Consider the following 24,017-nt stretch of genomic DNA (forward strand, 5'->3'; position numbering starts at 1 on the left):
AAGAAAGAAAGAATAGAGTGAGAGAAAGACTGTCGGATAATCCGCTGATCGGTTAATGGGGTGACGGATAATCGGGGTTCTGCTGTATCTGGTTCTTCGACCAAACGGTAGAGCGTATTTTTTTGTCCACTGTGCATAAATAACCCAGAAATGAAAAAAAATTGGAGCTGCCTGGTTTTTCCCCCAAACCCCTCAATTGTCAACTGTGATGGTGTTGAAAGTGAAACAAAGTGAAGTAGAAAGCGAATCTGAAACTGAAGCTGAGGACATACATGAGTCACGGTATAAGAGATCTCTGTATGACAGTGACGGCGAAGAAACCGACACTGCTGATGAAATGCAACTTCCGTGAGAATAGGTGAGTGAATGTTTTCAGTTCGCTTAGTAGTATCGCGGTAGTCTCATTTTCCTTCCCCCAAGTACAACGAAACAAGTGACGTCGTGGATCTGCCAGATAATGCGCTGAGTTGAAACGATGATTCTGAAAGCGACCATACGAATAGATTATACTTTAGCCACAATTAGTTAGAACTCAATTCTAGTAATACCAGTTAGAAGAAAAAAAGAAAGTTTAAAAGTGAAGTTTATCAGAAGTAGGATAACATGACTGGGACAGTCAGGTTATAGAAGTTGACGAAGAATCCAGCACAAGAACCTACTACCTCCTTTGGACAACTGAGAGCAGAAATGTTCACGAAGGTAACTAATGACAATAATTAAATGTTAAGCCCGGTTCCCACGATGCTTGTTTCCTTGCTGACCAGCCACACGAGCTGGCTCTTTTCATACTTCAAATTGGAAAACCGTCTGCTGTTTCATCTCTTGCCAACATTCATGATGAAAAAGGAATTAAACCGTGAGTGGAAAACAACTAAAGTCCTACATTAATAATAGTAAATGTCGTAATAAGGTAATTAAACCAGAAGTGTAAAGCAGCTAGAGTCCGATATTTAATTGCTGTTTCTTAGAAACAAAGGAATACAGAAAAAAAAATAATATGTATGGTAAGACTTTCATGTGTTAAATTTCAACGTACAGAGGTGTGAAAATTATTAGAATAATCTTAATTTTAAAGGTTTTTTAATAGTTCCTTCACAAATATTAATTGAATTGATGAATATTGGTATATATTACTATACTGATGTAGGATATATTTACTACTAACAATGCCGGAAAGCATTGTTGTACATTGGTATTTTTCTTATTTTACAATTGTTATGGGAATTCAGAAATTATTATATTATGTTGGCGGAATTGGAAACATAAAAAATTAATTAAGAAATGCTTTAAACAAATTGTTCTTTGCGTTTACATTGTTGTGAAGGTTCAAATGAACGTATACATCTGTTTTGTGCATATAATTTTTTATGTTTCCAATTCCGCCAACATAATATAATAATTTCTGAATTCCCATAACAATTGTAAAATAAGAAAAATACCAATGTACAACAATGCTTTCCAGCATTGTTAGTAGTAAATATATCCTACATCAGTATAGTAATATATACCAATATTCATCAATTCAATTAATATTTGTGAAGGAACTATTAAAAAACCTTTAAAATTAAGATTATTCTAATAATTTTCACACCTCTGTACCTCGTTTACATGTTTCGACCTATTTATGGGTCATCTTCAGAACTGGTCCTTGTTGATCTTGGCACCACTTGTTCTGTTTCCTGTGAGGGTGTGTTCCTATGGTATAGTGTAGAATCAAAGACTGTGCGTGTTTTGAAGTTGAGTTGTGTGTTGAGAATTTCGTTGGGGTGTGTTTTTGTGTGTCTGTATATTTCATATTGTTCTAGTGTGTTTATGTAGTTTCTGGCTTTTTGATTGGATGTGTAGTATTTCCATGTCTGTGTTGATGTCTCTTGGGTGTGGTTAGCATTTGTGATGTGTTCTGCATATGTGGAGGTGTTTTGTTATGGCTGTGATGTGTTCCTTGTAACGTGTTTGAAACGATCTGCCTGTCTGTCCTATGTAGAAGTTTTTGCAGGTGTTACATTTGAGTTTGTATACGCCTGTGTGGTTATATTTGTTTGTTTGTGTTGTTTGCGTGTTGAGATGTTTTTGTAGATTGTTATTTGTTCTGTATGCGATGTTGTAATTTAATTTCTTGAATGAGGTTGCAATTTTGTGTATGTTTTTGTTTTCGTATGTTAATGTGATGTGGAGACACCTACAGCGAAATCTACAGCAAAAGTAAAGTTCTTCAGTAGCTAATGTAAACAATTATAGTCCTCCTAGAAACATTAATTTATCGTAAATAGTTCCTGCCAATTAGTTTAATCGATTTAGTTTAACGTAAAATATATTAAAGTAAATTTCAGAATGGAACGGAAAAAACGTGTAATATGAATGTGGTAATGTTCACCGTTTAGAAATAATTTATTCAGGCTCTTCGTTATGCTTAACTCCGGAAATATTTGCATAATATTTATGAACTAGCCGTACCCGTGCGCTCCGCTGTACCCGTTAGAAATAAATATAAAGTAATTACTTAATTAAAATAGGACGTTTGATCCAGGGAAAATTCGTGTTTGATAGAAGGATAAATCGTTTAACATGTTACTTAATTTAAATTGTATTTAAATAATTAAAATGCGGTCATTTTGCTCCAAAGAGCATAACCCCCCTTTTAAATAAAGTATTTTGAATGCCATATAGCCTAAAATCTAAGTTACAACGAACTTAATTTATATTCCAATTTTCATATAAATCGGTTCAGTCATTATCGCGTGAAAAGGTAACTAACATCCAGACAGACAGACATACAAACAAAAGTTTCAAAAAAGCGATTTTCGGTTTCAGGGCGGTTAATTATACATGTTAACACCAATTATTTTCGGAAAATCGAAAATTACCAGAAAAATTTTGGCTACAGATTTATTATCAGTATAGATATGTTCTATTGTAAAAGATAAAAAGGTAAAGGTATCCCCGTAACATGCCATGAAGGCACTTGGGGGGCATGGAGGTAGAGCCCCATGCTTTCCATGACCTCGGCACTAGAATGAGGTGGTGTGGTACCACGCTCTGACCAGGGGCGGCCCGTCCCTATGTGCTATAGTGCTACAGCACAGTGATATTTTTTGCTCAAATAATGTATTTGTAGTACCATAGTATCTGATCTGTCATTTAACAATTTCCCGTGGTCATATTCATGACGCATTATCGAGTGTTTAGTCTCCGCTCTTCGCTCTTTGGTGCCTCAGGGGGTTCGTTGTGCTACTCTGAACTTCTTATGAGAATGTAGACAGGTATGCGCATGTGCGAAGCTGAAATCACTGCTCTGATTGGCTATTTTTACGCGGGAAAGTGCTGTAATCAGCTTCAGCACAACACAGCTTGGAGATGGCAAAAGTAAAGCGTAACGAAAGAATGCTTGTTTGTGGAAGAACTCGAAACTATTTAAATTTATTTGGTAATTGAAATGTTAGACTGCTGCTGCCATCTACCTGTAGGCCTATGAGGTTCCTCCTGAATCAGCTAGCAAGCCACGGAAAATGGAATCCTAGAAAATAGAAGCCAAGGAAGTATGTGATTGTATAATTCAGGAAACTACTCACCGTTTCCAGTCTTTAAGCTAGCTAGACGCAACAAAATTGTTAAACAGCAAATTTTTTTAGAATTTTTCGTATAATTTTCGTGAACGCGAACTTGAAGTTGCTGTCAACAGCTATACTATATTGAACAAAAGAGTGTTAATGACGCAACTTGGGGTTCTATACGGAAGACTCGACGTCCGAAATATAGGTGGAGCTGTTCAATTGTTACAATACATAGTCTCCAACAATTTATAGTATCCATTCCGTGTTGTAACGAAGTTGTTAAATATTTTGTTTGCTGAGCCAGATAGATGTTTTTCTTCCTTGAAACGCATAAAAACGGGTTTTAAGAAACACTATGTCCCAGGATCGTCTCACTGCTCTTGCAATACTGTCAATAGAAAAGAGTATGATGTCCGAGATGGAGGGGTTTAACACCAGGGTAATTCACAAGTTCTGCAGTAGGAAGGAACGTCGTATGGACTTCATATTTCGTCACTAGGCGAGTCTCAAATTAAGATAAATACATATAAGTGTGTATAAGCCAATATAGAGATTGTAGCACACTCATTATTTTGACCACCAGCCGCTACTGCCTCTGACCGCCTTTTACCCGCCTTTTACCCCCGGGTACTCAATTTTATAGGAGGCTGAGTGAACCTCGGGGCCGTTCTGAAAGTTTGGCAACGAGAAAAACTCCTGTCACCTCCTGGGATCGAACCCCGGACCTCCCAGTCCGTAGCCAGCTACTCTACCAACTGAGCTACCCGGCCGCCCATATGTTCTATTATAGCATAGTATATTAATAATATACCGTAATATATTATTATTATTATTATTATTATTATTATTATTATTATTATTATTATTATTATTATTATTATTATTATTATTATTACTCTCACGCACTTGTTTACAGATGAAGTGTTCGCATATTTTCATCTTCTGTGTACTGCCTATCTGCGCCTCGGAAGCTGCGAGGATCCTGAGTCTCATCAACTACTCAGCACGCAGTCACTACGTCTTGTATCACACATTCTTCGAAGCTCTGGTGGCCAGGGGCCACCAGGTGGAAGTCTACGGACAATTTCCGCTAGAGAAGCCGGTGTCCAACTATACAGACTTCAGCATCGCCGATCCTACAGTGTTAAGCGATGTGTCCATAGAACAGCTCAGGGAAGCGGGGTTAATTCAAATGATTATTTATTATAAGAATAATATGATAGACACTTGCCGCTCTGCGCTAAGCAACCAAAACATCCTCAACCTCATGAAGAGCAATAAAACATACGATGTCGTCATCACGAATACTGGGGGACTAGACTGTTTGATAGGTTTTGCCCATCGCTTCAAAGCCCCGCTCATCGGTATAACAACCGGTCCAATTTACCCGTGGCTATCACATCGGATTGGTAATCCTAACAACCCTGCGTACATTCCGAATTACTATATCTCTTTTACAGACCAAAAGATTTTCTGGAAAAGATTACTAAATACAGTGTCAGACTGGGCTATGACTGCTTGGTATTATACTGAATTTTATACGATCACAGAGGAAATGTTGAGGAAGCATTTTGGAGAGGATTATCCATCGCTGGACGAATTACAGCGGAACACAAGTCTCATGCTGGTCAACAGCCACTTCTCAGTCAACACTCCCAGACCTGCAGTTCCGACGTTTGTGGAAGTGGGTGGATTACACATAAAAAGCGGTGGAAAATTACCAAAGGTAAGTGTACAAATCAAACAGGATTCAAGTTCAGTAATGAGTTTTTCTTTATATTAGGAATCTATTTTTGTGCGAGATCGTGCGTATTTGCTTGGTTTCCGCACAAAACCAATACGCGGTAAGTGTGAAATACCACATTCAGTATTCCCAACCTAACACACATAACAATTTCCCTATTCTTACCGCTTAAGCGTCATATTCATTTTACTGCTTTAGGCTTTTAACATATTATTTTTAAAGACGTTCAATATAGTAATAATTATAAATTGGAAACTTAACACTGCAATTTCACTTAAATTGCACTGTTAATTATTGTTTTTAAATATTTGCAAAAATTAAGTAAACTCTACAACACCTCAAAAGTTACTGCATTTGTAATGCAAGTAACACTAAGGAAGCCGTGAAAAAATCAACAAGATTCCAGACTCATCATAGACTGGGGGGAAAAAAAGACAGACATATATCACGCCCTGCTGCAGTATAGTAAACACAGAAAAAAATTTATGGGAACAATGTTGAAGATAGATATATTTGTTTTCCAAAGTTGCCGTCATTGAACAGAAACCAAGATGAAGATTTCATTGCAACTAATTAGAAATTCCTCTTTCAGGTATGTAATAAACGATCTTCGCACAAAATAATGTACGATACAAGAGCGGTATGTTTGTTTTCATGTTCTCGGAAATTAAAAAAGCTCAACTACGTTTCGCTTTTTCAATCTTTTCCTGGAACATGAAAACGTCAACATATCGCTCTTGTAACGCATATTACTATTTTTTTCCATAACTAGTTTTCTTTCATTCTCTAAGACAGGAAAAGAATGAGGTCTAGATTTTCCCCTAAGGGTATATGTACGTGAACGACCACAAATATTATCAGAAAATGCAGGCTCTAAATTTCTCAAAATTTATAAGGAAATGAACTCACAATTGGACAAAAATTACAAGGTACCACAACAAGACTTACTAGAACTCAAATATCTGATAAAAGTATAAAAAAGGTTGCTAATATAACTCCACAACCATTAACGATAGAATTCTGAAATTTTGTAGTCTGATTTAACATGCCTTTATGCAAAAGGTAGACTACAATAATGCCCATTTCTTTGAAAATAGAAAAATTAGGTCACATAACATTATGTAAATTTTAATATATTTTATATAGGACAAATATAAAATTAATTGTATTAAAATAAACAACTCTACATGTCTGAAAGTAGTCTACTTTTCAGAAATAAGTGTTTATTACATACAGGAAAAGTATTAAAAATGTCAGAGAGATCATAACAATGTTATGGTTACCAAATGATGCAACTGCAGATTTTTTTGTTTTTTTTTTTTTTTTTTTTCATACTTTGATAAAATTGGTTTGAAAAATATTATTAGTAACCTTTTGTACAGTTTTATCAGATATTTAAATTCTAATAAGTCTTGTTGTGCCACCTTGTAATTTGTGTCCAATTGTGAGTTCATTTTCTTATGAAATTTTGGAAATTTGGTGCCTGCATTTTATGATAATATTAAATAATTTTGTGGTCGTTTACGTGCATATACCCTTAAATGCATGTTTTATTTATGTTGGTGGACAAAAATTCCTGTACAGTGATTTCTAAAAAAAACTTTTAGGTATATTCTCTGTATACATATAGAGTGACTACAAAGACTTTTCCCTTGCATTTTTATCTACAGTAAAACCTCGATTATCCGTCACCGTATTAACCGATTGTTGGATTATCCGACTGTCTTTCTACATCGCTCTTTTTGTTTTGCGGAAAAATATGAGTAGCCTACTGTACATTATATTAGTACGAAATTTTTTTCTACAGTGTTTTTTACAAACGTTTACCCTTACGCAGTATGATCTACTCTTCGAGTGGCCGTAATATCTACCTTCTATGCAAAATGTCTTCCACAGGTGTCAAAAGAAAACGTGTTAGCTACGAAAAATGTGCAAGTAATTGAGTGGTTTGGGAAATGAAAAATTGTCTCATCACAATACTAGATAGCAATTACAACTATGCGCGATTTAATGAAAAATAAAATATAAAGTGCATAAAATTTTTTATCTACGACATGAGACCTCTATTATTCCTATCTTTCCACAGACAGCTGTCATAAGGAGTTTCCTTGGCCATTAAAAACCCGTCGTTGAAAACTAGACAGATTAGTGAACTTATGATTCACTACCTATGCCCACGTGCATCATCGTCGGTTAGTGTAACCATCGGTTAAAATTGTCACCTAATCCCTGATTAAGCATTTTCACGGTGGATCGACCTCGGTTACGACTTAAATAGGAGGTTAACCACAGTAATCTCTAACCAACCATATTCGAGCGGTTAAAGGAGATAACCAGCGATTAGTAGAGCAAGTAAAGCAAAATGACGGCCAGAACAACAGGTGATTATTTCGAAGACGATTATTATTGTACAGTACTTGAATTACTTGGATAGAGCGTGAGCATGAAGGTTCTTTAGTGGAAAGAGAGAATTCTTACGAGGAATTAGGTGACATAAAATTTCAGGAGGGATTTCGTTTATCAAAATCTACAAATGGATCACTTGAAATAACACAAGAACAATCATATTTTTCCTACGGATCGGCTGCTTATATTACGATTCTATGTAACTGTTATTTTCTGTATTTTAAGAGGGAATACTCGAATACCAGTATCTCTTTCTCTATGTCACTGGCTGAACAAAGAGAGGTTATGGATGGATCTTCGGATAATGCACAATTCCCTGGTGTAAATGGAGTCCAAGATCGTACACACATTCCTACTAATCTTCCGCATCCTTTTCCTTTATGGATATTCCATCTTTTTTATATAATACATTTAAATCTAGTAATTAAGTCTATCGGTACTTCAACCTAACATTGGGATATAATCATTTTTGGATTCAATTTTCCGTTTTGTACGATTCTAACCTAACAGTACTGAAAAATAAAGAAATGCAACTCAGAAATATAACAACGCCCAAAGGCAAACAAATGCAACGCAAAAATGTAGGATACGTTCATTTCGATGTAGAAATAGTGAGCGCAGTCGTTTTTAGACGTTGACTAATTATCTTTGCAGCGGTATTGATGCTTTCCTTTAGTCATTTTGTAGAAACAATGTACCATCATAGACTTTACTCTGGTTAAATGAGGTGTCAGCTAGCCATGTTTTAATAATCGGTGATTATGAATGGTGCACATAAATTACATTTTAACCACGGCTACTGTTTAACCGTCGTTTCGTAATCTATGATTATTGCGTTTTTAATCAATGTTGATGCACTTCGCCACTAACGTGTTAAAATAAAAAAACCACGGGAAAATGATGAAACTGTATTATGCACTTAGTTTATTAACGCCTTTTATAGTACGGATTATCCGAGTTTTTCTATTAACCTTTCACTCCACCCCCTTCATTACCACGGATAATAGAGGTTTTACTGTATATTCTGATTGTACCTATGCAGTGTAAAATATTACCATGGCAACTGAAACTGAAGCCTGCATGCTATAGTCAAAAAACAAGGTACAATAAAGATGTAACGGAAAAGTTTCTGATGTCACTGTATATTCGAGTTACTGCAATTGCTTGAGTCTACCGCTGTGGTGCAACAGTTAGCATTCGTGACCATGAAACGAGCAGGCCCGGGTTCATATCCTGGTTGGAACTAGTAAATTGAGGTTTTACCGGGGTTTTCCCTCAACCCATTAAAGCAAATGCTGGGTAACTTTCGGCGCTGAACTCTGGACTCATTTCACTGACACCACCTTCATCGCATTCTGACGCTAGATAACCATAGCAGTTGATGAAACGTCGTACAACCACCAATTAAAACATCACTGCAATAACTGATAGTGAAACTATAAATTATCATTTTATACGCCGGCTGAATCGAAACATATGTGTGAAATATTATGTGATGAAAGAACGTTACCGATTTGGAATAAATAATATTGGCAATAGTTTCCGAAACAGTTACAAATATTTTAACATAAGACGTCAATAATTGAAATTCCTGTCATTATTCGGATGAGAAGCTTTTGTCATCCAGTCTGCTCTCAAAAAAACTAAGACTTAGACTTTACAAAACAGTTATATTACCGGTTGTTCTTTATGCTTGTGAAACTTGGACTCTCACTTTCAAAGAGGAACAGAGGTTAAAGGTGTTTGAGAATAAGTTGCTTAGAAAAATATTTTGAGCTAAGAGGGATGAAGTTGCAGGAGAATGGAGAAAGTTACACAGCGCAGAACTGCACGCACTGTATTTTTCACCTGACATAATTAGAACATTAAATCTAGAAGTTTGAGATGGACAGAGCATGTAGCACGTATGGACGAATCCAGAAATGCATACAGAGTGTTAAATGGGAGGCCGAAGGTAAAAAAGACCTTAGGGGATTCCGAGACGGTGATGGGAGGATAATATTAAAATGGATTTTGAGGGAGGTGCGATATGATGGTAGGGACTGGATTAATCTTTCTCAGGATAAGGATCAATGGTGGGCTTATGTAAGAATGGCAATGAACCTCGGGGTTCTCTAAAAGTCATAAATAAGTAAGACGTCAATAATTATCGTGTAAACCAGCCATTTTTACCTTCCATTGGTAGACGAATCTTCAAGGAGTCAAGTTAAGTCACTAAACTTAATTAAGAACGCAAGTGGCTCTTCTGAATATTAAGCAAACCAGATTTAATCCTTTTTATTACTAAGCTTGCATACCAGGTAATGAAGAATTCATGTTTCAGAATATCAGAAAAGACAGAGAAACATATGAAAAGACGTTAATCTTGTGAACCATTTCCGTATTGCTATCGACCATGCGTGTTCAAAACACTAGGTAGAGCCTAATTACTGCTGCATGCAAATTACAAAGTGTGGCAGTGGTGGACTACTTCATTTAGGTGTTACCAATAGCTGTTTATAGAATTATTAATATAAATAATATACTTTTACACAAAATTATTTCTTAAAATATTTCCCTACAGTTACCTTTTTAATACAGCACAATCAACTTACTTACTTACAAATGGCTTTTAAGGAACCCAAAGGTTCATTGCCGCCCTCACATAAGCCCGCCAGCGGTTCCTATCCTGTGCAAGATTAATCCAGTCTCTATCATCATACCCCCACCTCCCTCAAATCCATTTTAATATTATCTTCCCATCTACGTCTCGGCCTCCCTAAAGGTCTTTTTCCCTCCGGTCTCCCAACTAACACTCTATATGCATTTCTGGATTCGCCCATACGTGCTACATGCCCTGCCCATCTCAAACGTCTGGATTTTATGTTCCTAATTATGTCAGGTGAAGAATACAATGCGTGCACTTCTGCGTTGTGTAACTTTCTCCATTCTCCTGTAACTTCATCCCGCTTAGCCCCAAATATTTTCCTAAGCACCTTATTCTCAAACACCCTTAACCTATGTTCCTCTCTCAGAGTGAGAGTCCAAGTTTCACAACCATAAAGAACAACCGGTAATATAACTGCTTTATAAATTCTAACTTTCAGATTTTTGGACAGCAGACTGGATGATAAAAGCTTCTCAACCGAATAATAACACGCATTTCCCATATTTATTCTGCGTTTAATTTCCTCCCGAGTGTCATTTATATTTGTTACTGTTGCTCCAAGATATTTGAATTTTTCCACCTCTTCGAAGGATAAATCTCCAATTTTTATATTTCCATTTCGTACAATATTCTCAACACAATCAACATTACTTGAAAATGAATAATGCATGTTACTCCATTCATTAAGACAGTGACGTCAAAGCAAGCGCATTTTTCTAACCTTGACGTAGTGCGCGGGCAGCAAGCCCTAAGTATGGGAAGAGGAAGGGTTATGTATATGAATAAGCAACCTTTTGGATTAAGAAAACAGTGGTGCACAAACTTCAAACGGAACGTGAAATTTTATGTCGTTATTTTTATATGTCTTCTTTCTGTTTAATATTATCTATATTGTCTGTAAAACAAAAGTACTAACACTGATTTCTTAATATTGCACTTGTGTTTTAAATCTTAATAACATAATAGAGAGTTAAGAAGGAATATTCACTTAAATTCCATAGTAGTATAATATTATACTGTATTAAGTGGATGAAACACATCTTTCATAAAGAAAGTGATATTCCAAAGAAAGAGATTGAGTATGACATGATAAGTTGGAATTTATATTGATGGTATCGTTAGCCTTACAAAAGTAATCAATAAACTAATCAAAACAATATTACAGTACAAAGCAAAGTTACCTAGGTACTGTATCTGTTTTAAGTGTAACTAATATTACATAACAAAACTCTTATCGCATTATGCTTTTAAGGTGATATTTGTGAGCAACTTCCTATCATCAGAATTTTAAATTATTTTCTCGAAATGTGCTGAAGCAATAGAGCTGACATTTTTACAACACATGGACACGTATCTTTTGCTTATGATGTAACAGTAGTTGCTTTGTTAATTCATTTCCTTATAATCAATTTCCATGCGAATATTTTCAAAATTTTCAATACACTATCTTCAGTAATACGTATACAGTATACGGTATATTAGATTTACGAAAACATTCTGTAAGGCTTCTAAATAAATAGGCCTATACCTGAAAATTTCACTTTTCTATACGAATAGTTGAGAAAATATTTCTTTTGAATAAAAAAATCAAACTTGCGAAAAATGAGCATTAAAATTAAAACTTACATTCTTATAATGCACTTATACTTCTCAGGCAAATCTAAAAATTAACATGGATACAGTTTTAATTAGTTCTCTTCCATTTATCTATTGAATCAGTGCTGGCCATCCCTGAATATAGCTCGACCAAGCGGCATATACCACCTCTTTCTTCTGTCTCTTTCCTTTCCGCTGTAAAGCGCTCAGGCTCTCCTGGGCTCTAAAGCGCGCGCTTGCTCCTGTGGGCATCAATTGACATGCCTGCATTAAGCGAACGTATAATGCTTCTTTTATAGAATTTCAGATAAATCAACTATTAACTAAATTACGTCGTTCCCGTATCAGTTCAATCAATAATTCAAGGTTTATACAAGCCTTTGTTTGTATTAAAAGTAAAAATTATGTTTAACCATTATTATTGCCAAGAAATGTATGGAGTTCAGGACTATCAGCCTGATATCGCACTCGGCGAAGATTCTCTTGCGAGTAATGAATCGATGTTTATATTTTAAGATGGAAGAACAGTTGGAAGAAGAGCAGTTTTGCTTGAGGAAAGGAAAAGGTACAGAGATGCAATTGGACTACTACGAACAATCGGCGAAATAAACCTAAAGAAGAATAAAAAAGTGTATATAGTATTTGTGGATTTAGAAAAGACGTTTGACAGCGTGGATTGGAATAAACTAATGGACATCCTGAAGAAAATATGTGTGGACTGGAAAGAGAGGAGGCTGTTCAGTAACCCATATATAAAACAACGAGTCAAAGTCAGGATGGGAGAAGAAATGTCTGAAGGAAGTGAAGTAGGGAGAGGTGTACGACAAGGACGCTCTTTATCATCTACCCTGTTCAACATCTACTTGGAGGATTTGGTGAAAAACTGTTTTCAGAACATGGGAGGAGTAAACGTAGGAGGAAGAAGAATAAAGTGCATAATATTTGCTGATAATATGGCGTTGTTAGCAGAAAGGGAGACGATACTCAGGGATACCCTACTGGAGCTAAATGACAGCTATGAGCAGTATGGGATAAAGATAAATGCAAACAAACCTAAGACCATGGTTGTCGCAAGAAAAATAAATAAGTTAAACTTGGGAATTCTAAATGAGGCAGTAGAGCAAGTGGACAGCTTCAAATACTTGGGGTGTACTATAAGTAGTAACATGAGCTGCAGCCAGGAAGTCAAAAGGAGGATAGCAATGGCAAAGGAGGCATTCAATATAAAAAGGAGCACCTTCTGCAGACGTCTGGAAAAGTAACTAAGGAAGAAACTAGTGAAGTGCTTTGTGTGGAGTGTGGAAATGTATAGAGCAGAAACATGAACATTACGACAAAGTGAAGTCTTCATAATTTTCCGTTGGAGCACTACACACTCCCATCATTGTCATGCTAATTTTCGTATCTTTTTAACAAACAATTACAATTATTACAGGGTGACTTCTTATTAATTACTGCACATTATCTTTTCCTTCTTTTAAGCAGAACTGGTTGTTGGTTGTGGAAATTCCGTCTCTCTCCTAGCTTTCCTCTAAATTACATTTAAAACATGTGCGTGTGTCCAATGCCTACCCAATTCACTTTGCGTGATTCGGGTTCCGCATATTACGGATAGATGGCAGGACTGTGACCCATTTTGTAGAGCAAATTACAATATAATAAATAATCAAATTTGAAGAATGGTCTCATTCTTCGTAAGAATTGTACACATAAAGTAACAACTAGTTGCCATAGAGAGTTAATCACACAACAGAGTGGGCCATGAAAGTTTAACACATACATAAGCCAGTTGTGATTTCAGAAAACTACGGCCCAATTGTATAACTTTCATCGAAGATCGAAAAGTAAACCGAGTTCAGACACTTCTTCTATTGTATAAAACTTTTCTGCGATCAAATTACCTTGGTTCAAATGCAATCTAAGTTCACGTGAAAAGGATTTGGCAACATCGCATAAACAGGTGAAATACGTGATGCGCGGACCATGTTATACAGGTTGTTCAGTGTTGCCAATCTAGCGACTTTAACTCTTTTTCAACAACAATTTCTTTTAACTTTTATATTGCTTAAATAGGGATTTAGTGACCTTTTTAGCACCCCATAGTGACCAAATTTAATCTTTCTTTGTTGATAATGAGAAATCTAGCGACTTTACAAGTACTTTTTGGCGACTTTCCGTACACACTGTTGGAGACACTGGTTTTTTTGTGCAATGTAAATAATGGCGGACAATAAGAAGAAGGTTGACTGTTCTCCAAGTTGTTATCATGTTATGGTGTTTGATGCTGCTAAACATAATAAAGCTTTATAAAACGACAATTTTCGTTTAGTAATACAGTTAATTGAACATTTATGAATGTACCTATCATATCCACTAATAATTAATGGTTTTTATAAACATAATATTATAGGTTATGTTATTTGATACTGCTGAACACGATAGAGCCTTATAAAATATAAGAATGTTTGTGTATTAAGGCAAGAAATTGAAAGAAATATATATAAATGTACCTAACATATCTATTAATATTAATAATAATGGATATTTTATTTGCACAATCTGTCACTCGTATATTTAAAACAGAAAAGAAATAACTGAACTTGGATCATCTAACTTAATCGGAGAAATTTCTTCAGTCAAAGTTGACTTTAGTTTGAGACAAATTAATCTCAGATTAGACATTATACAACACAAAATTCCAAGTTCAGCTGAAACAAGGATCAATTTAACCTCTGATCTAAGATTAAATGGTTTATACAATCGGGCCTACATGTACTGCTCTCCCAGGACGTTGAGTCACGAAACTTTCTCTGTACCACCGTATGAAGGACCTTATAAAATTCTTCGTAGGATATCTGACTACGTATTCGAAGTAGATATTTGTGCTAAGAAGAGTGACTTCAGAATCCTATACAATTTCATATTGCACACCACTTCGGCGGGCCACGTTATGCATGATCTGTATCTATGAAGAGTTATGTCGTGTACTATAGTCACGTCGCTGTTATTTCCGGCGTGGTTCCGCCTCTTTACTTACGTCCTAGTAAGAGTAGGTTCTATAAAGGGTAGGTACATATAATCGTTCGCCATTTTAGTTCTTTCATTGCCAGTTGCGGTTAGCAGACGACGCTATTTCCCGCACCGTTAAACATTATCACGTCGTAGCACCTATGATAATCGCATTGTAAATTTTAGGTTTCATAGATAAATATCTAAGGAAAGCATAGAAAAAATTCGAAATCAAAATGTTTTTTGGGAAGGGAGAAAAAATGACTAACTTCGAAGTGTCATGTTCAAAATAGACATTGACACCTTCAAAAGTTTTTATATTTTTAACTTTAGATGGGAGTGAAAGCGAGAGAAATGTTTAGAAAGAATTACTTTTAAAAGTGATTCCTATTCGAAATCTGTACTGTACTAGTTTCCCAGTTACTGGGAGTAACATGCGCAGAGTAACAACTTAGGTCTGTTAGAACTGTGGATTCTCATAGAAAGCCGGCCCTTCGGCGGGGCAAGTGGGGCGGTTATCCCAGCCCCGCGCTTTGTGGGACTCGCTGCCGGAAGAAAATTCAATCTGTCGATTGCGTTCTTGTTATAATATTTAATGTGAGAAACTTAAAAATAAACAGCTAAGTGAATCTTGAGATAGCTTTTGTATACCTAATGTTGTTGACTATAATGTTAATGTATGTGGATCAAATATGTTGCACTGTTGTTGAAGGTTTAATTACCAGAGTATCCAGCTGCATGGCTGTAAGTCGATTGTTACCCTTGATTCTATTATTATTATTATTATTATTATTATTATTATTATTATTATTATTATTATTATTATTTATTTTTTTTTTATCCAATGCCACCAGGTTGACTTTCGACATTTCTGGTCTTCTCTCCTGGCCGTGGCTTAGTTGTAACCCACTTCTGAGGTTGGGGCGCCTGGAAGGCGGAGTTACATTACCCCGATGATATGATAGGATGATTATGATAATGTGGTGCCAGGAGAGGTCTTAAATCTAAACATAACCTAAATTCCAGACCATTGACGAACACAGGAATAATCCCTTTTAAGGAAAAATTCCTGTGCTCTAACCGGGAATCGAATCTGGGAGTCCGGGACCTCATGAACTATAGTCAGAAGCTCTGACCACTATACCATGAGGCTGGTCTTATTATTATTATTATTATTATTATTATTATTATTATTATTATTATTATTATTAAACAAATACACCTAAAAGAGCGCGGAATTAAAATCTGTACTGTTGTAAATTCTCATCTGCTTGCTGCAAACGGCAAGGAAAGAACGAAAATGGCGGACGATTATACCCAGTATCTATTCAGCCTTAGGAAGTCCATAACGAAATCAACAGCGAATGACAAGACGCACATGTTTAAATGTAGCCGACTTGCAACGTGATTGGCTGCCGGAAATAAGAGCGACGGGACTATATGGAAGAGTGTATGTTAAGTGTTCGTGTAAGTGTAGTGTAGGAAATTGGTGAGAATGATGATGAAGGTGAGGAAGGGAGAAGGGGAAACCCGGTGCCGGCACGTAGCCTACTCCTGTCGAATAGCACCAAGCTGAAATTAAATCGTTTACCGGTTCGCTAAGGTCAATACTACAAACTGTGGCACTAACTTGCTATCACTGGAATTGAGTGAAAGCTGTTCTTTGATTACAGGACTTGCAGACGTATCTCGATCAAGCTAAAGAGGGAGTCGTTTATTTTTCTCTGGGCTCAATGATTAGAAGCGAGACCTTCACAGAAACCAAGCTGCGGGCATTCATCGACGCTTTCTCACAGTTACCACAGCGAGTTCTGTGGAAGATTGGGAACATTTCCGGGCTCCCGCCAAATGTCAAGACAGCAACCTGGCTACCACAGCTTGAGATACTCAGTAAGTATCGTATCAGCGTACTAGACATCCATGTTCCAATCCAGAATATTTCATAGCATCCCGGCCCCACAACGAGCGTTCTCGCGTCTAATCAACTTCTAATGCATGCGTCTTAGCTATCTGTAAGCAGCCATTTACCTTTTATAACGATCCAGTGGGCGTTAAGGAGATGCGCATTTTATACGAAACAATAGAAGTGAATTGTGTTCTATGGTTCTAGAGAAAGTGTTGTATAACGTCTGGAAATGAGCGCATAATAGATGAAATGCTGATGTCGTTGGAGAAATTCATGTTGGGAGAAATATGTCCGCGGAGCCCTTAATTCAATGCAACCAATCCAATTCAATTTAATTTAATCAATTCAAATCAATCCAATTCAATAAATTCAATCTTATTTATTTTATTTATTTATTCATTTATTTCTGTTCATTCATTTCTATTCATTCATTCTCTTATTTCTATTCATTCATTCATTCATTCATTCACTTTTTTCTATTCATTCATTCACTTATTTCTATTTATTTATTATACGGGACTCATCTCACCACCCCCGCGAAGAATGTAAAAGGAATGCATGAAGTGTTACTCACTCCAAAGCTACTTGAAACCACGCCCCTATTCGCCAGCTTCCGAACTGATAACGTTTACAGTACAAGCTCCATAAAAACATTAACGAATTGCTATACATGTATTAACCCCTGTGGTAGCTGAACGGTCAGACCTATCACCCCTTATCAGTTCCACTACATCCCCATTCCCAGCTTCACCTGTGATGTACCCCTTCGGCTAGGGCTGGTGAGGTCAGTCCCATACCCTATTATGTATGCATGTATTTAACTATTTTTGTGTTATGTATTATGTATGCATTATATATCTATGTATTATGTATGCATGTATTTACGTATGCATTCAATATGAATTATGTATGTACGCATATAGGCCTATGTGTGTATGTATGTATGTATATGTGTATGTATGTATGTATGTGTGTATGTATGTATTTTTTAAATTTTATTGAACAACATGCTCCATTACAGAGTAATACTACAGGTTTTTAGGATTTTCCCTTTCCTACGATAAATATACATTTGGAATTGTATTGGTGAATACGCCCAATGTCGTCTACTTTGCCTATTTACAATGATCATACCTAAGCAAAATACAGAATTATTACAAATACATATACATGGGTTAACCTAAAAAAAAAAAGGATATATGCATAATATGAATATATTACAATTGTGAGTATTAAAAAAAAGGCAAAGGGTTAAGGCGAGGTACAAATATTTACATTTTATAAAAAGTTGAATGATAAGTATGTATAACCTAACAATAAACGCATTCCTACAATTTTGTTCAAAGTCTATTGAATTGATGAAAGTGATGAATGGTTGAAGATGTAATTTTATAAGCTGATATTTGGTAGGTGGCCACTTCGCTGTCTTCGAAATGCTGTTTCTTAGAATTTCCCTTTGTTTCCTTAATATTGTGCAATCAGATAACAAGTGATCTATAGTCTGACTTCCAGTATTACACGTACAAGTTGCACTTTCCAGTAACTTGAATCGATGGAGGTAGTCTCTAGTCATCCAGTGTCCTGTCACCATTGACATGAAGATGGCAGTAATATTTAATTCCATCTTAAGCCTCTCTTTTACATTAGGGAAGTAGGATTTTGTTATCGCTGCCTTTGTGGTCTCGTCCCATTCTTTTTGCCATTTTAATTTTCCTTCTTCTATTTCAGTTTGAATTATACTTTTTGGAATTTTGTATGTATGTATGTATGTATGTATGTATGTATGTATGTATGCATTCAATATGAATTATATATGTACGTATGAATTATGTATGTATGAATTGAGGCATTCTCTGGAACAAGAACGTAACTACAAAATCTTAAATTTGAGATACATAGCAAACATTTTAGATATTTGTTCTTGAAAACTTGTTACAAAAAACTGAGTATTATTATTGGTCTAAGACAGGGCTGGGCACATTACGTGATTCTGAGAACTGAGCGCTGTGTGCTTTAAAGAGCGCGTCTTGCGAGCGCTGTGACGTAAGCATTCTGTACGTCATTCAGTGTCGGTGCAGTGGTGACTTTGCAATATGATGACGAACTTTGAAGACGGAGCTTCCGCTCATACACTAAAGCGGCCCGCTACTCCCAATGCTTTTAATGTATCATGGGAGGAGGAGTTCTTTTTGGTAGAGAGCAGTGGATTAGCAAAGTGTTTAATTTGGCATAAAACACTCCAACTGATTAAGAAGTTCAATATCCAACGACATTATTCTTTGCAACATGCTACTGAATATGACAAAATATGTTGGTAATGAACGCCATAAATTAATACAACTTAAAGAAATGTTTCTCAGGTACATTATATTAGAGTATCTATTGATATTTACATTGCATTATAAGTTATTATACATTTAGTAATATATAATTGTAAATTAAACAAGCATTATGATATATCATAGTATAGTATGATATATCATAGTATAGTATATTACAGTTCATGATATATCATATATCATATTATATATCATGAACTGTAATATACTATACTATGATATATCATAATACTTTTATAATTTAAAATTATATATTACTAAATGTACTATAATAACTTATAATGCAATATAAATATCGAGTAGATACTCTAATATAATGTACCTGAGAAACATTTTTTTAAATTGTATTAATTTATGGTCATATCATATCATATATCATATCATATATAATATATAATGTATCATATCATGTCATATATATCATATCACATCATATCATACCATATATTATATTATATTATATATTATGTATTAACAGGATGACAATAATGCACTTAGTGAATTGGCTATGAGAATTAGCTACAAAATTTGCCACGAAATTGTAAAGAAATTGAAAACATTCAACGAAGGTGAATTCATCAAGCGATGTTTAATTGTATTGGCAGATGAACTCTGTCCACAGCAAGTAGGGGCAGTGGAAGCCATACGCCTTCTCGTAGAACCGTGGTGAGGAGGTTGAAGTATGTGCGTATGGGTTATGTAAATAAGCCTAATGATTTGTGTGTGCATAGAGCGAAGTTTATTTCATTAAATTAATAAGAGTGTTATAAATTCTGTAATGTACAATGGATTGATGTAATATTCTTATAAACTATTATGTACTGACAGACTGAATGACTAGAACAACCGTGGCTCTTGTTATATTAATGCAGGGAAGGTAGCTGTAATGCGAGTCCGCCACTGCGTGAGCGTTCTGCTCTGGCTTGGAATTGAAGTGCCTTGCGGAGCGAGAGCAGCTCTGACCGGCTAGACTGAGCCGCTCTCATGCCCGGCCCTGATCTAAGATAATTTCATATCTTGAAGTTTTCGGGATTATTTTCAGGTTTTTTACAAGCGTGACAATGCTCATTATCTGAGGAATCGTCTACTCTATTAGGTTCCTTGTATCTGAACGAATTTGAATATTTAACTTGGTTACGCATCAGCAGATTGTTCTTCATTTACAGAGCATCCCAACGTACGAGTCTTCATAACTCATGGTGGCAATCTAGGAACTCAAGAAGCTATTTATGCCGGCGTCCCCATGGTAGGCATACCCATCATGGCTGATCAACCAATCAACGTCAAGAACTACGTGTCCAAAGGAGTGGCTGTACAGCTGGATTACGACTCCATCACAACAGAAAACGTCCTCAAGACTGTGAACAAAGTGCTGCATGATTCCAGGTGAGTTGCTCATCGCAATTATGAGGGATTATGTGTACTGTTCGGACATCAACTTTGTAACCCTTCAAACTGGAGAACGTACATATAGAAACCAAGTAGTGACGGCGTGTTGGCAAAGATTTCAACTATAGGTTTTGTGAAGAAATTGATTATAAGAAATATCATGTTTTACAGGAAAACCATTTGCTTTGATTTGGGAGTAATTTTAGCATTGTAAATGTGGATTAACTCATTAAAGCACAATTTATTTCTCTAAAGAGGTTTTATAATAATAATAATAATAATAATAATAATAATAATAATAGGAAATGCGCACAAGTGTGCAGAGTAGTTGGTCTATACTGAGTTCAGTCACGGTTTTGGCATTCTTCTTGCAGTCCAGAACGTAGTATTTGCCACATTTTTCACCAAACAGTTTGCATATGCATTTTTCAGACACTTCATGGAACCTATCTATGCCGCACACTTTATGATGGAACCCGTGTACTGCCAGTCTCATAACAACGTTCCTCATTTGCTGATTAGCTCCTTCCCAGCTTCTGTCGGTCATGGCACTGGTGGTGTAAAATTCTTCTTCTACTTCCTTCCTCTTCTGCAGGATCTTAGTAGATTCTCGTAGGCCTCCGTAGTTGGCAGCAGCAGCAGCGAGTGTCGTAGGGCTTCAATCAGGCAGGGTTCCCTGGTGAGCAGGTATGTGAGTCTGGACGGTGTGTATTTCGACACACCGAGCACCTTCTTTAAGTAGGTTGCCTTGTCCTTTTCCCAGATTTTGAGGTCTCTCTTTTTCAGGCGCTTCCGTATTATATGTATTCCATACGTCAGTATGGGGACTATTTTTGCCTTAAATATTTTCATCGCCGTGTCAAGGATGAGTGACTGTATGTGGTTTACGTCATTCATTGCTGTAATTGCCGAGATCGCCTTTTGTTTCACGTGTATGTTGAACGTTGTTCCAGAAGTTTGGAAAGTCACCCCAAAGTACTTGTACGAGTTAACGACTTGTAACCTCCCGTCTCCATTCTGCATTATGTCTTTCTCTGATACTCGGCTACCTTTTCTGAAGATCATCTGCGAGCTTTTTTCTTGGTTGATGAGGAGTCCATTTGTCTCGGCCCAATTTTGTAGATTATGTAGGCATTCCTGTACGTCTTCTGGCTTGCCGGAGGCTAATACCACATCAACTGCATATATATAAATTCTGGTGGAGTTGTTATGGCTTATGGTGTTACTTATTACATCCCCGTTTGCAAGGTTGAAGAGCAGGGGGCTTAGAGGGTCTCCTTGGAGGAAGCCGTTCGTCTGTGTGATAGGGGCTGATATTTCTATATTGTTATCTATTGTGATTCTGTTGTATTCTAGTATGTTTCTGATTATGCTCGTGAGGTAGTTGTTTGGTCCATCATTTCTGCCATTTTGTATTTTACAATCTTCCGATCTATTAGATCGAAGGCCTTGCTATAGTCGATGAAGACTGCATATAGTTTTCCCTTGGGGTGTCTTAGTTCATTCTGGATGTCAGCATTGAGGTTCGCAACAGCTTGTAGTGTCGATCTACCTATATGTGCACGTTAAAGTTCGAATCAAGGTTCTACTAGTTTATTTCCTACCATTCTATTATAAAATGGCCAAGAAAAGCGAAAAAAGATGAGTGTGGTAACACGTTTTTAAATTAGCAAAGCAGGTATCAGACTTCGTTGCATCTACGTACCCGTCAACATATGTTTAACTTGGGCCTACCCTATCCAAATGCACATGCGAGATAGTGCACCTCAACGCCAGTTTCTGATCTCTATAGCTGTGTCCCCTGCAGTGGAACAAAGACTGCTTTAGTGCAGAATACAGCTCAGTTCAGTCTGAAATTTAGATGATGACGAACGTTACGGTAACCTTAAGGATAAGCCAGGTTATGAGTCTTCAGTGCTCTCTTCAAGCCACTTTGGGTGGCAACTAGAGTGCAAGAAGTACTTGCAAGAGTTAATAATAAACAACAGATTAAAAATTATCTTCATCACATATTCAGAACCGAGAATGTATGTTTAAATGACAGCAATTTTTCATACGTTCCAATTTTTTAAATAATAGGCACTAATGAGTTAAAGTAAAATATTTTTCGTGTAGTCAGCCGGTGTGAGTTTGGGGCTAGTTCAATAAATCTTGAAAGATCGCAGTACCCCTTTCTAAAACTCCACTCCATTCAATTCCAAAGCATCTTTTTGAATTCCATATACTAAGGGTACATTTCCGTAATTTAATATTTAATAACGGCGATGAAGTACGTACAGTAGTGGCAAAAAAAACCGGACCGACCCTTGTAGCTGATACAAAAGAATTCTGTGCTGTGTATTGTGTCAAACTGTGGTAATTTCAATATGGATAGTGAAGCCAGAGGTATGTACTGCTATTTAATGTAAAAATACGCAGTTATCTTTGCCGAATAGAGTTAGAAATGTAATATTGATGCCATATGAAAATAAAACTCTCAAAGTTTTTTTCGTCTGTAAGTTTGAGGCACTAAAGGAAACAAAGACGGTAAGAATGGAACAAATGCAATAAATTTCATTGTTACAATTAATTATACAAGATGGATGTGTTTTGCGACTATCAAAATTTGAATCTGTGACTCTGAAATCAACTACAAGGCTCGGTCCGGTTTTTTTTTTTTTTTTTTTTTTTTTGCCACTGCTGTACATAAACCGGATGTTGCCTTATAAAAATATCAGCTGCTTATCCCGAAATTTTTTAATAAAACTTCCTTCGTTTCAAGGGGAAAAACAATGAAATTAGTCATTTTTTATTTCCTAGATATTATCAAAGTCATTTTAATGTCAATTTATTGGGTGGGATGAAACCAAAACCTTTTTCATCAGAGTTTTGCTTTAAGCACAAAAACAAACAACTTTTGGCTTAAACATTTTCAAACTCTTATTTGTTCACCGATGTGGATTAACGGTTAGCATGTCTGACCGAGAAACGATCGGGCTTGGGTTCAAATCTTGCTTGGGGCAAGTTACGTAGGAGATTTTTTCCGGGGTTTTCCCTTGAACCCATTAAGAGCAAACAGTGGGTAACAAGTAGGCATTATCACCTTCATTTTTCTCTCAAGCGCTAAATAATTATGGCAGTTGATAAAGTGTCGTAAAACAAAACCAATTAAAAAGTCATACTTATAAAATATTTAACAAAATAATTTAAAAAACGTTAGTATTAACCGTCCAAAGTGAGTGAGGATCCGGTGATTCTGCGAACTAAACTGTTTATCTGTTGTGGCTCTGAGTACATTCGTGTGTAACTAAGTTACATCACTAATAATTATTAATTGTATTTATTTATATAATGATACAAGACTTTTCTTATGTGCAAGCAAAACTTATACCATGAAATTTAGATAATTACGGCGCATGGTTGCATCATAATTATGACCTTGCGTTAGTAT

At 36.1% G+C, this 24,017-nt stretch overlaps 1 protein-coding gene across 1 annotated transcript in view; it reads left to right on the plus strand.

Moving 5' to 3' along the window:
- The first annotated feature begins 494 nt into the window (after positions 1-494).
- LOC138691853 (UDP-glucosyltransferase 2-like) overlaps positions 495-24,017 on the plus strand; it is a 31,429-nt gene continuing 7,906 nt past the window's right edge. The window contains exons 1-4 of the mRNA XM_069814398.1: positions 495-699; positions 4,468-5,277; positions 16,627-16,843; positions 20,365-20,584. Coding sequence (XP_069670499.1) covers positions 688-699; positions 4,468-5,277; positions 16,627-16,843; positions 20,365-20,584 — 1,259 coding nt within the window. The 5' untranslated portion in view covers positions 495-687. The remainder of the gene's footprint in view (positions 700-4,467; positions 5,278-16,626; positions 16,844-20,364; positions 20,585-24,017) is intronic.

This window comes from Periplaneta americana, chromosome 2 (genome assembly GCF_040183065.1).
Source record: "Periplaneta americana isolate PAMFEO1 chromosome 2, P.americana_PAMFEO1_priV1, whole genome shotgun sequence".
NCBI lineage: Eukaryota > Metazoa > Arthropoda > Insecta > Blattodea > Blattidae > Periplaneta > Periplaneta americana.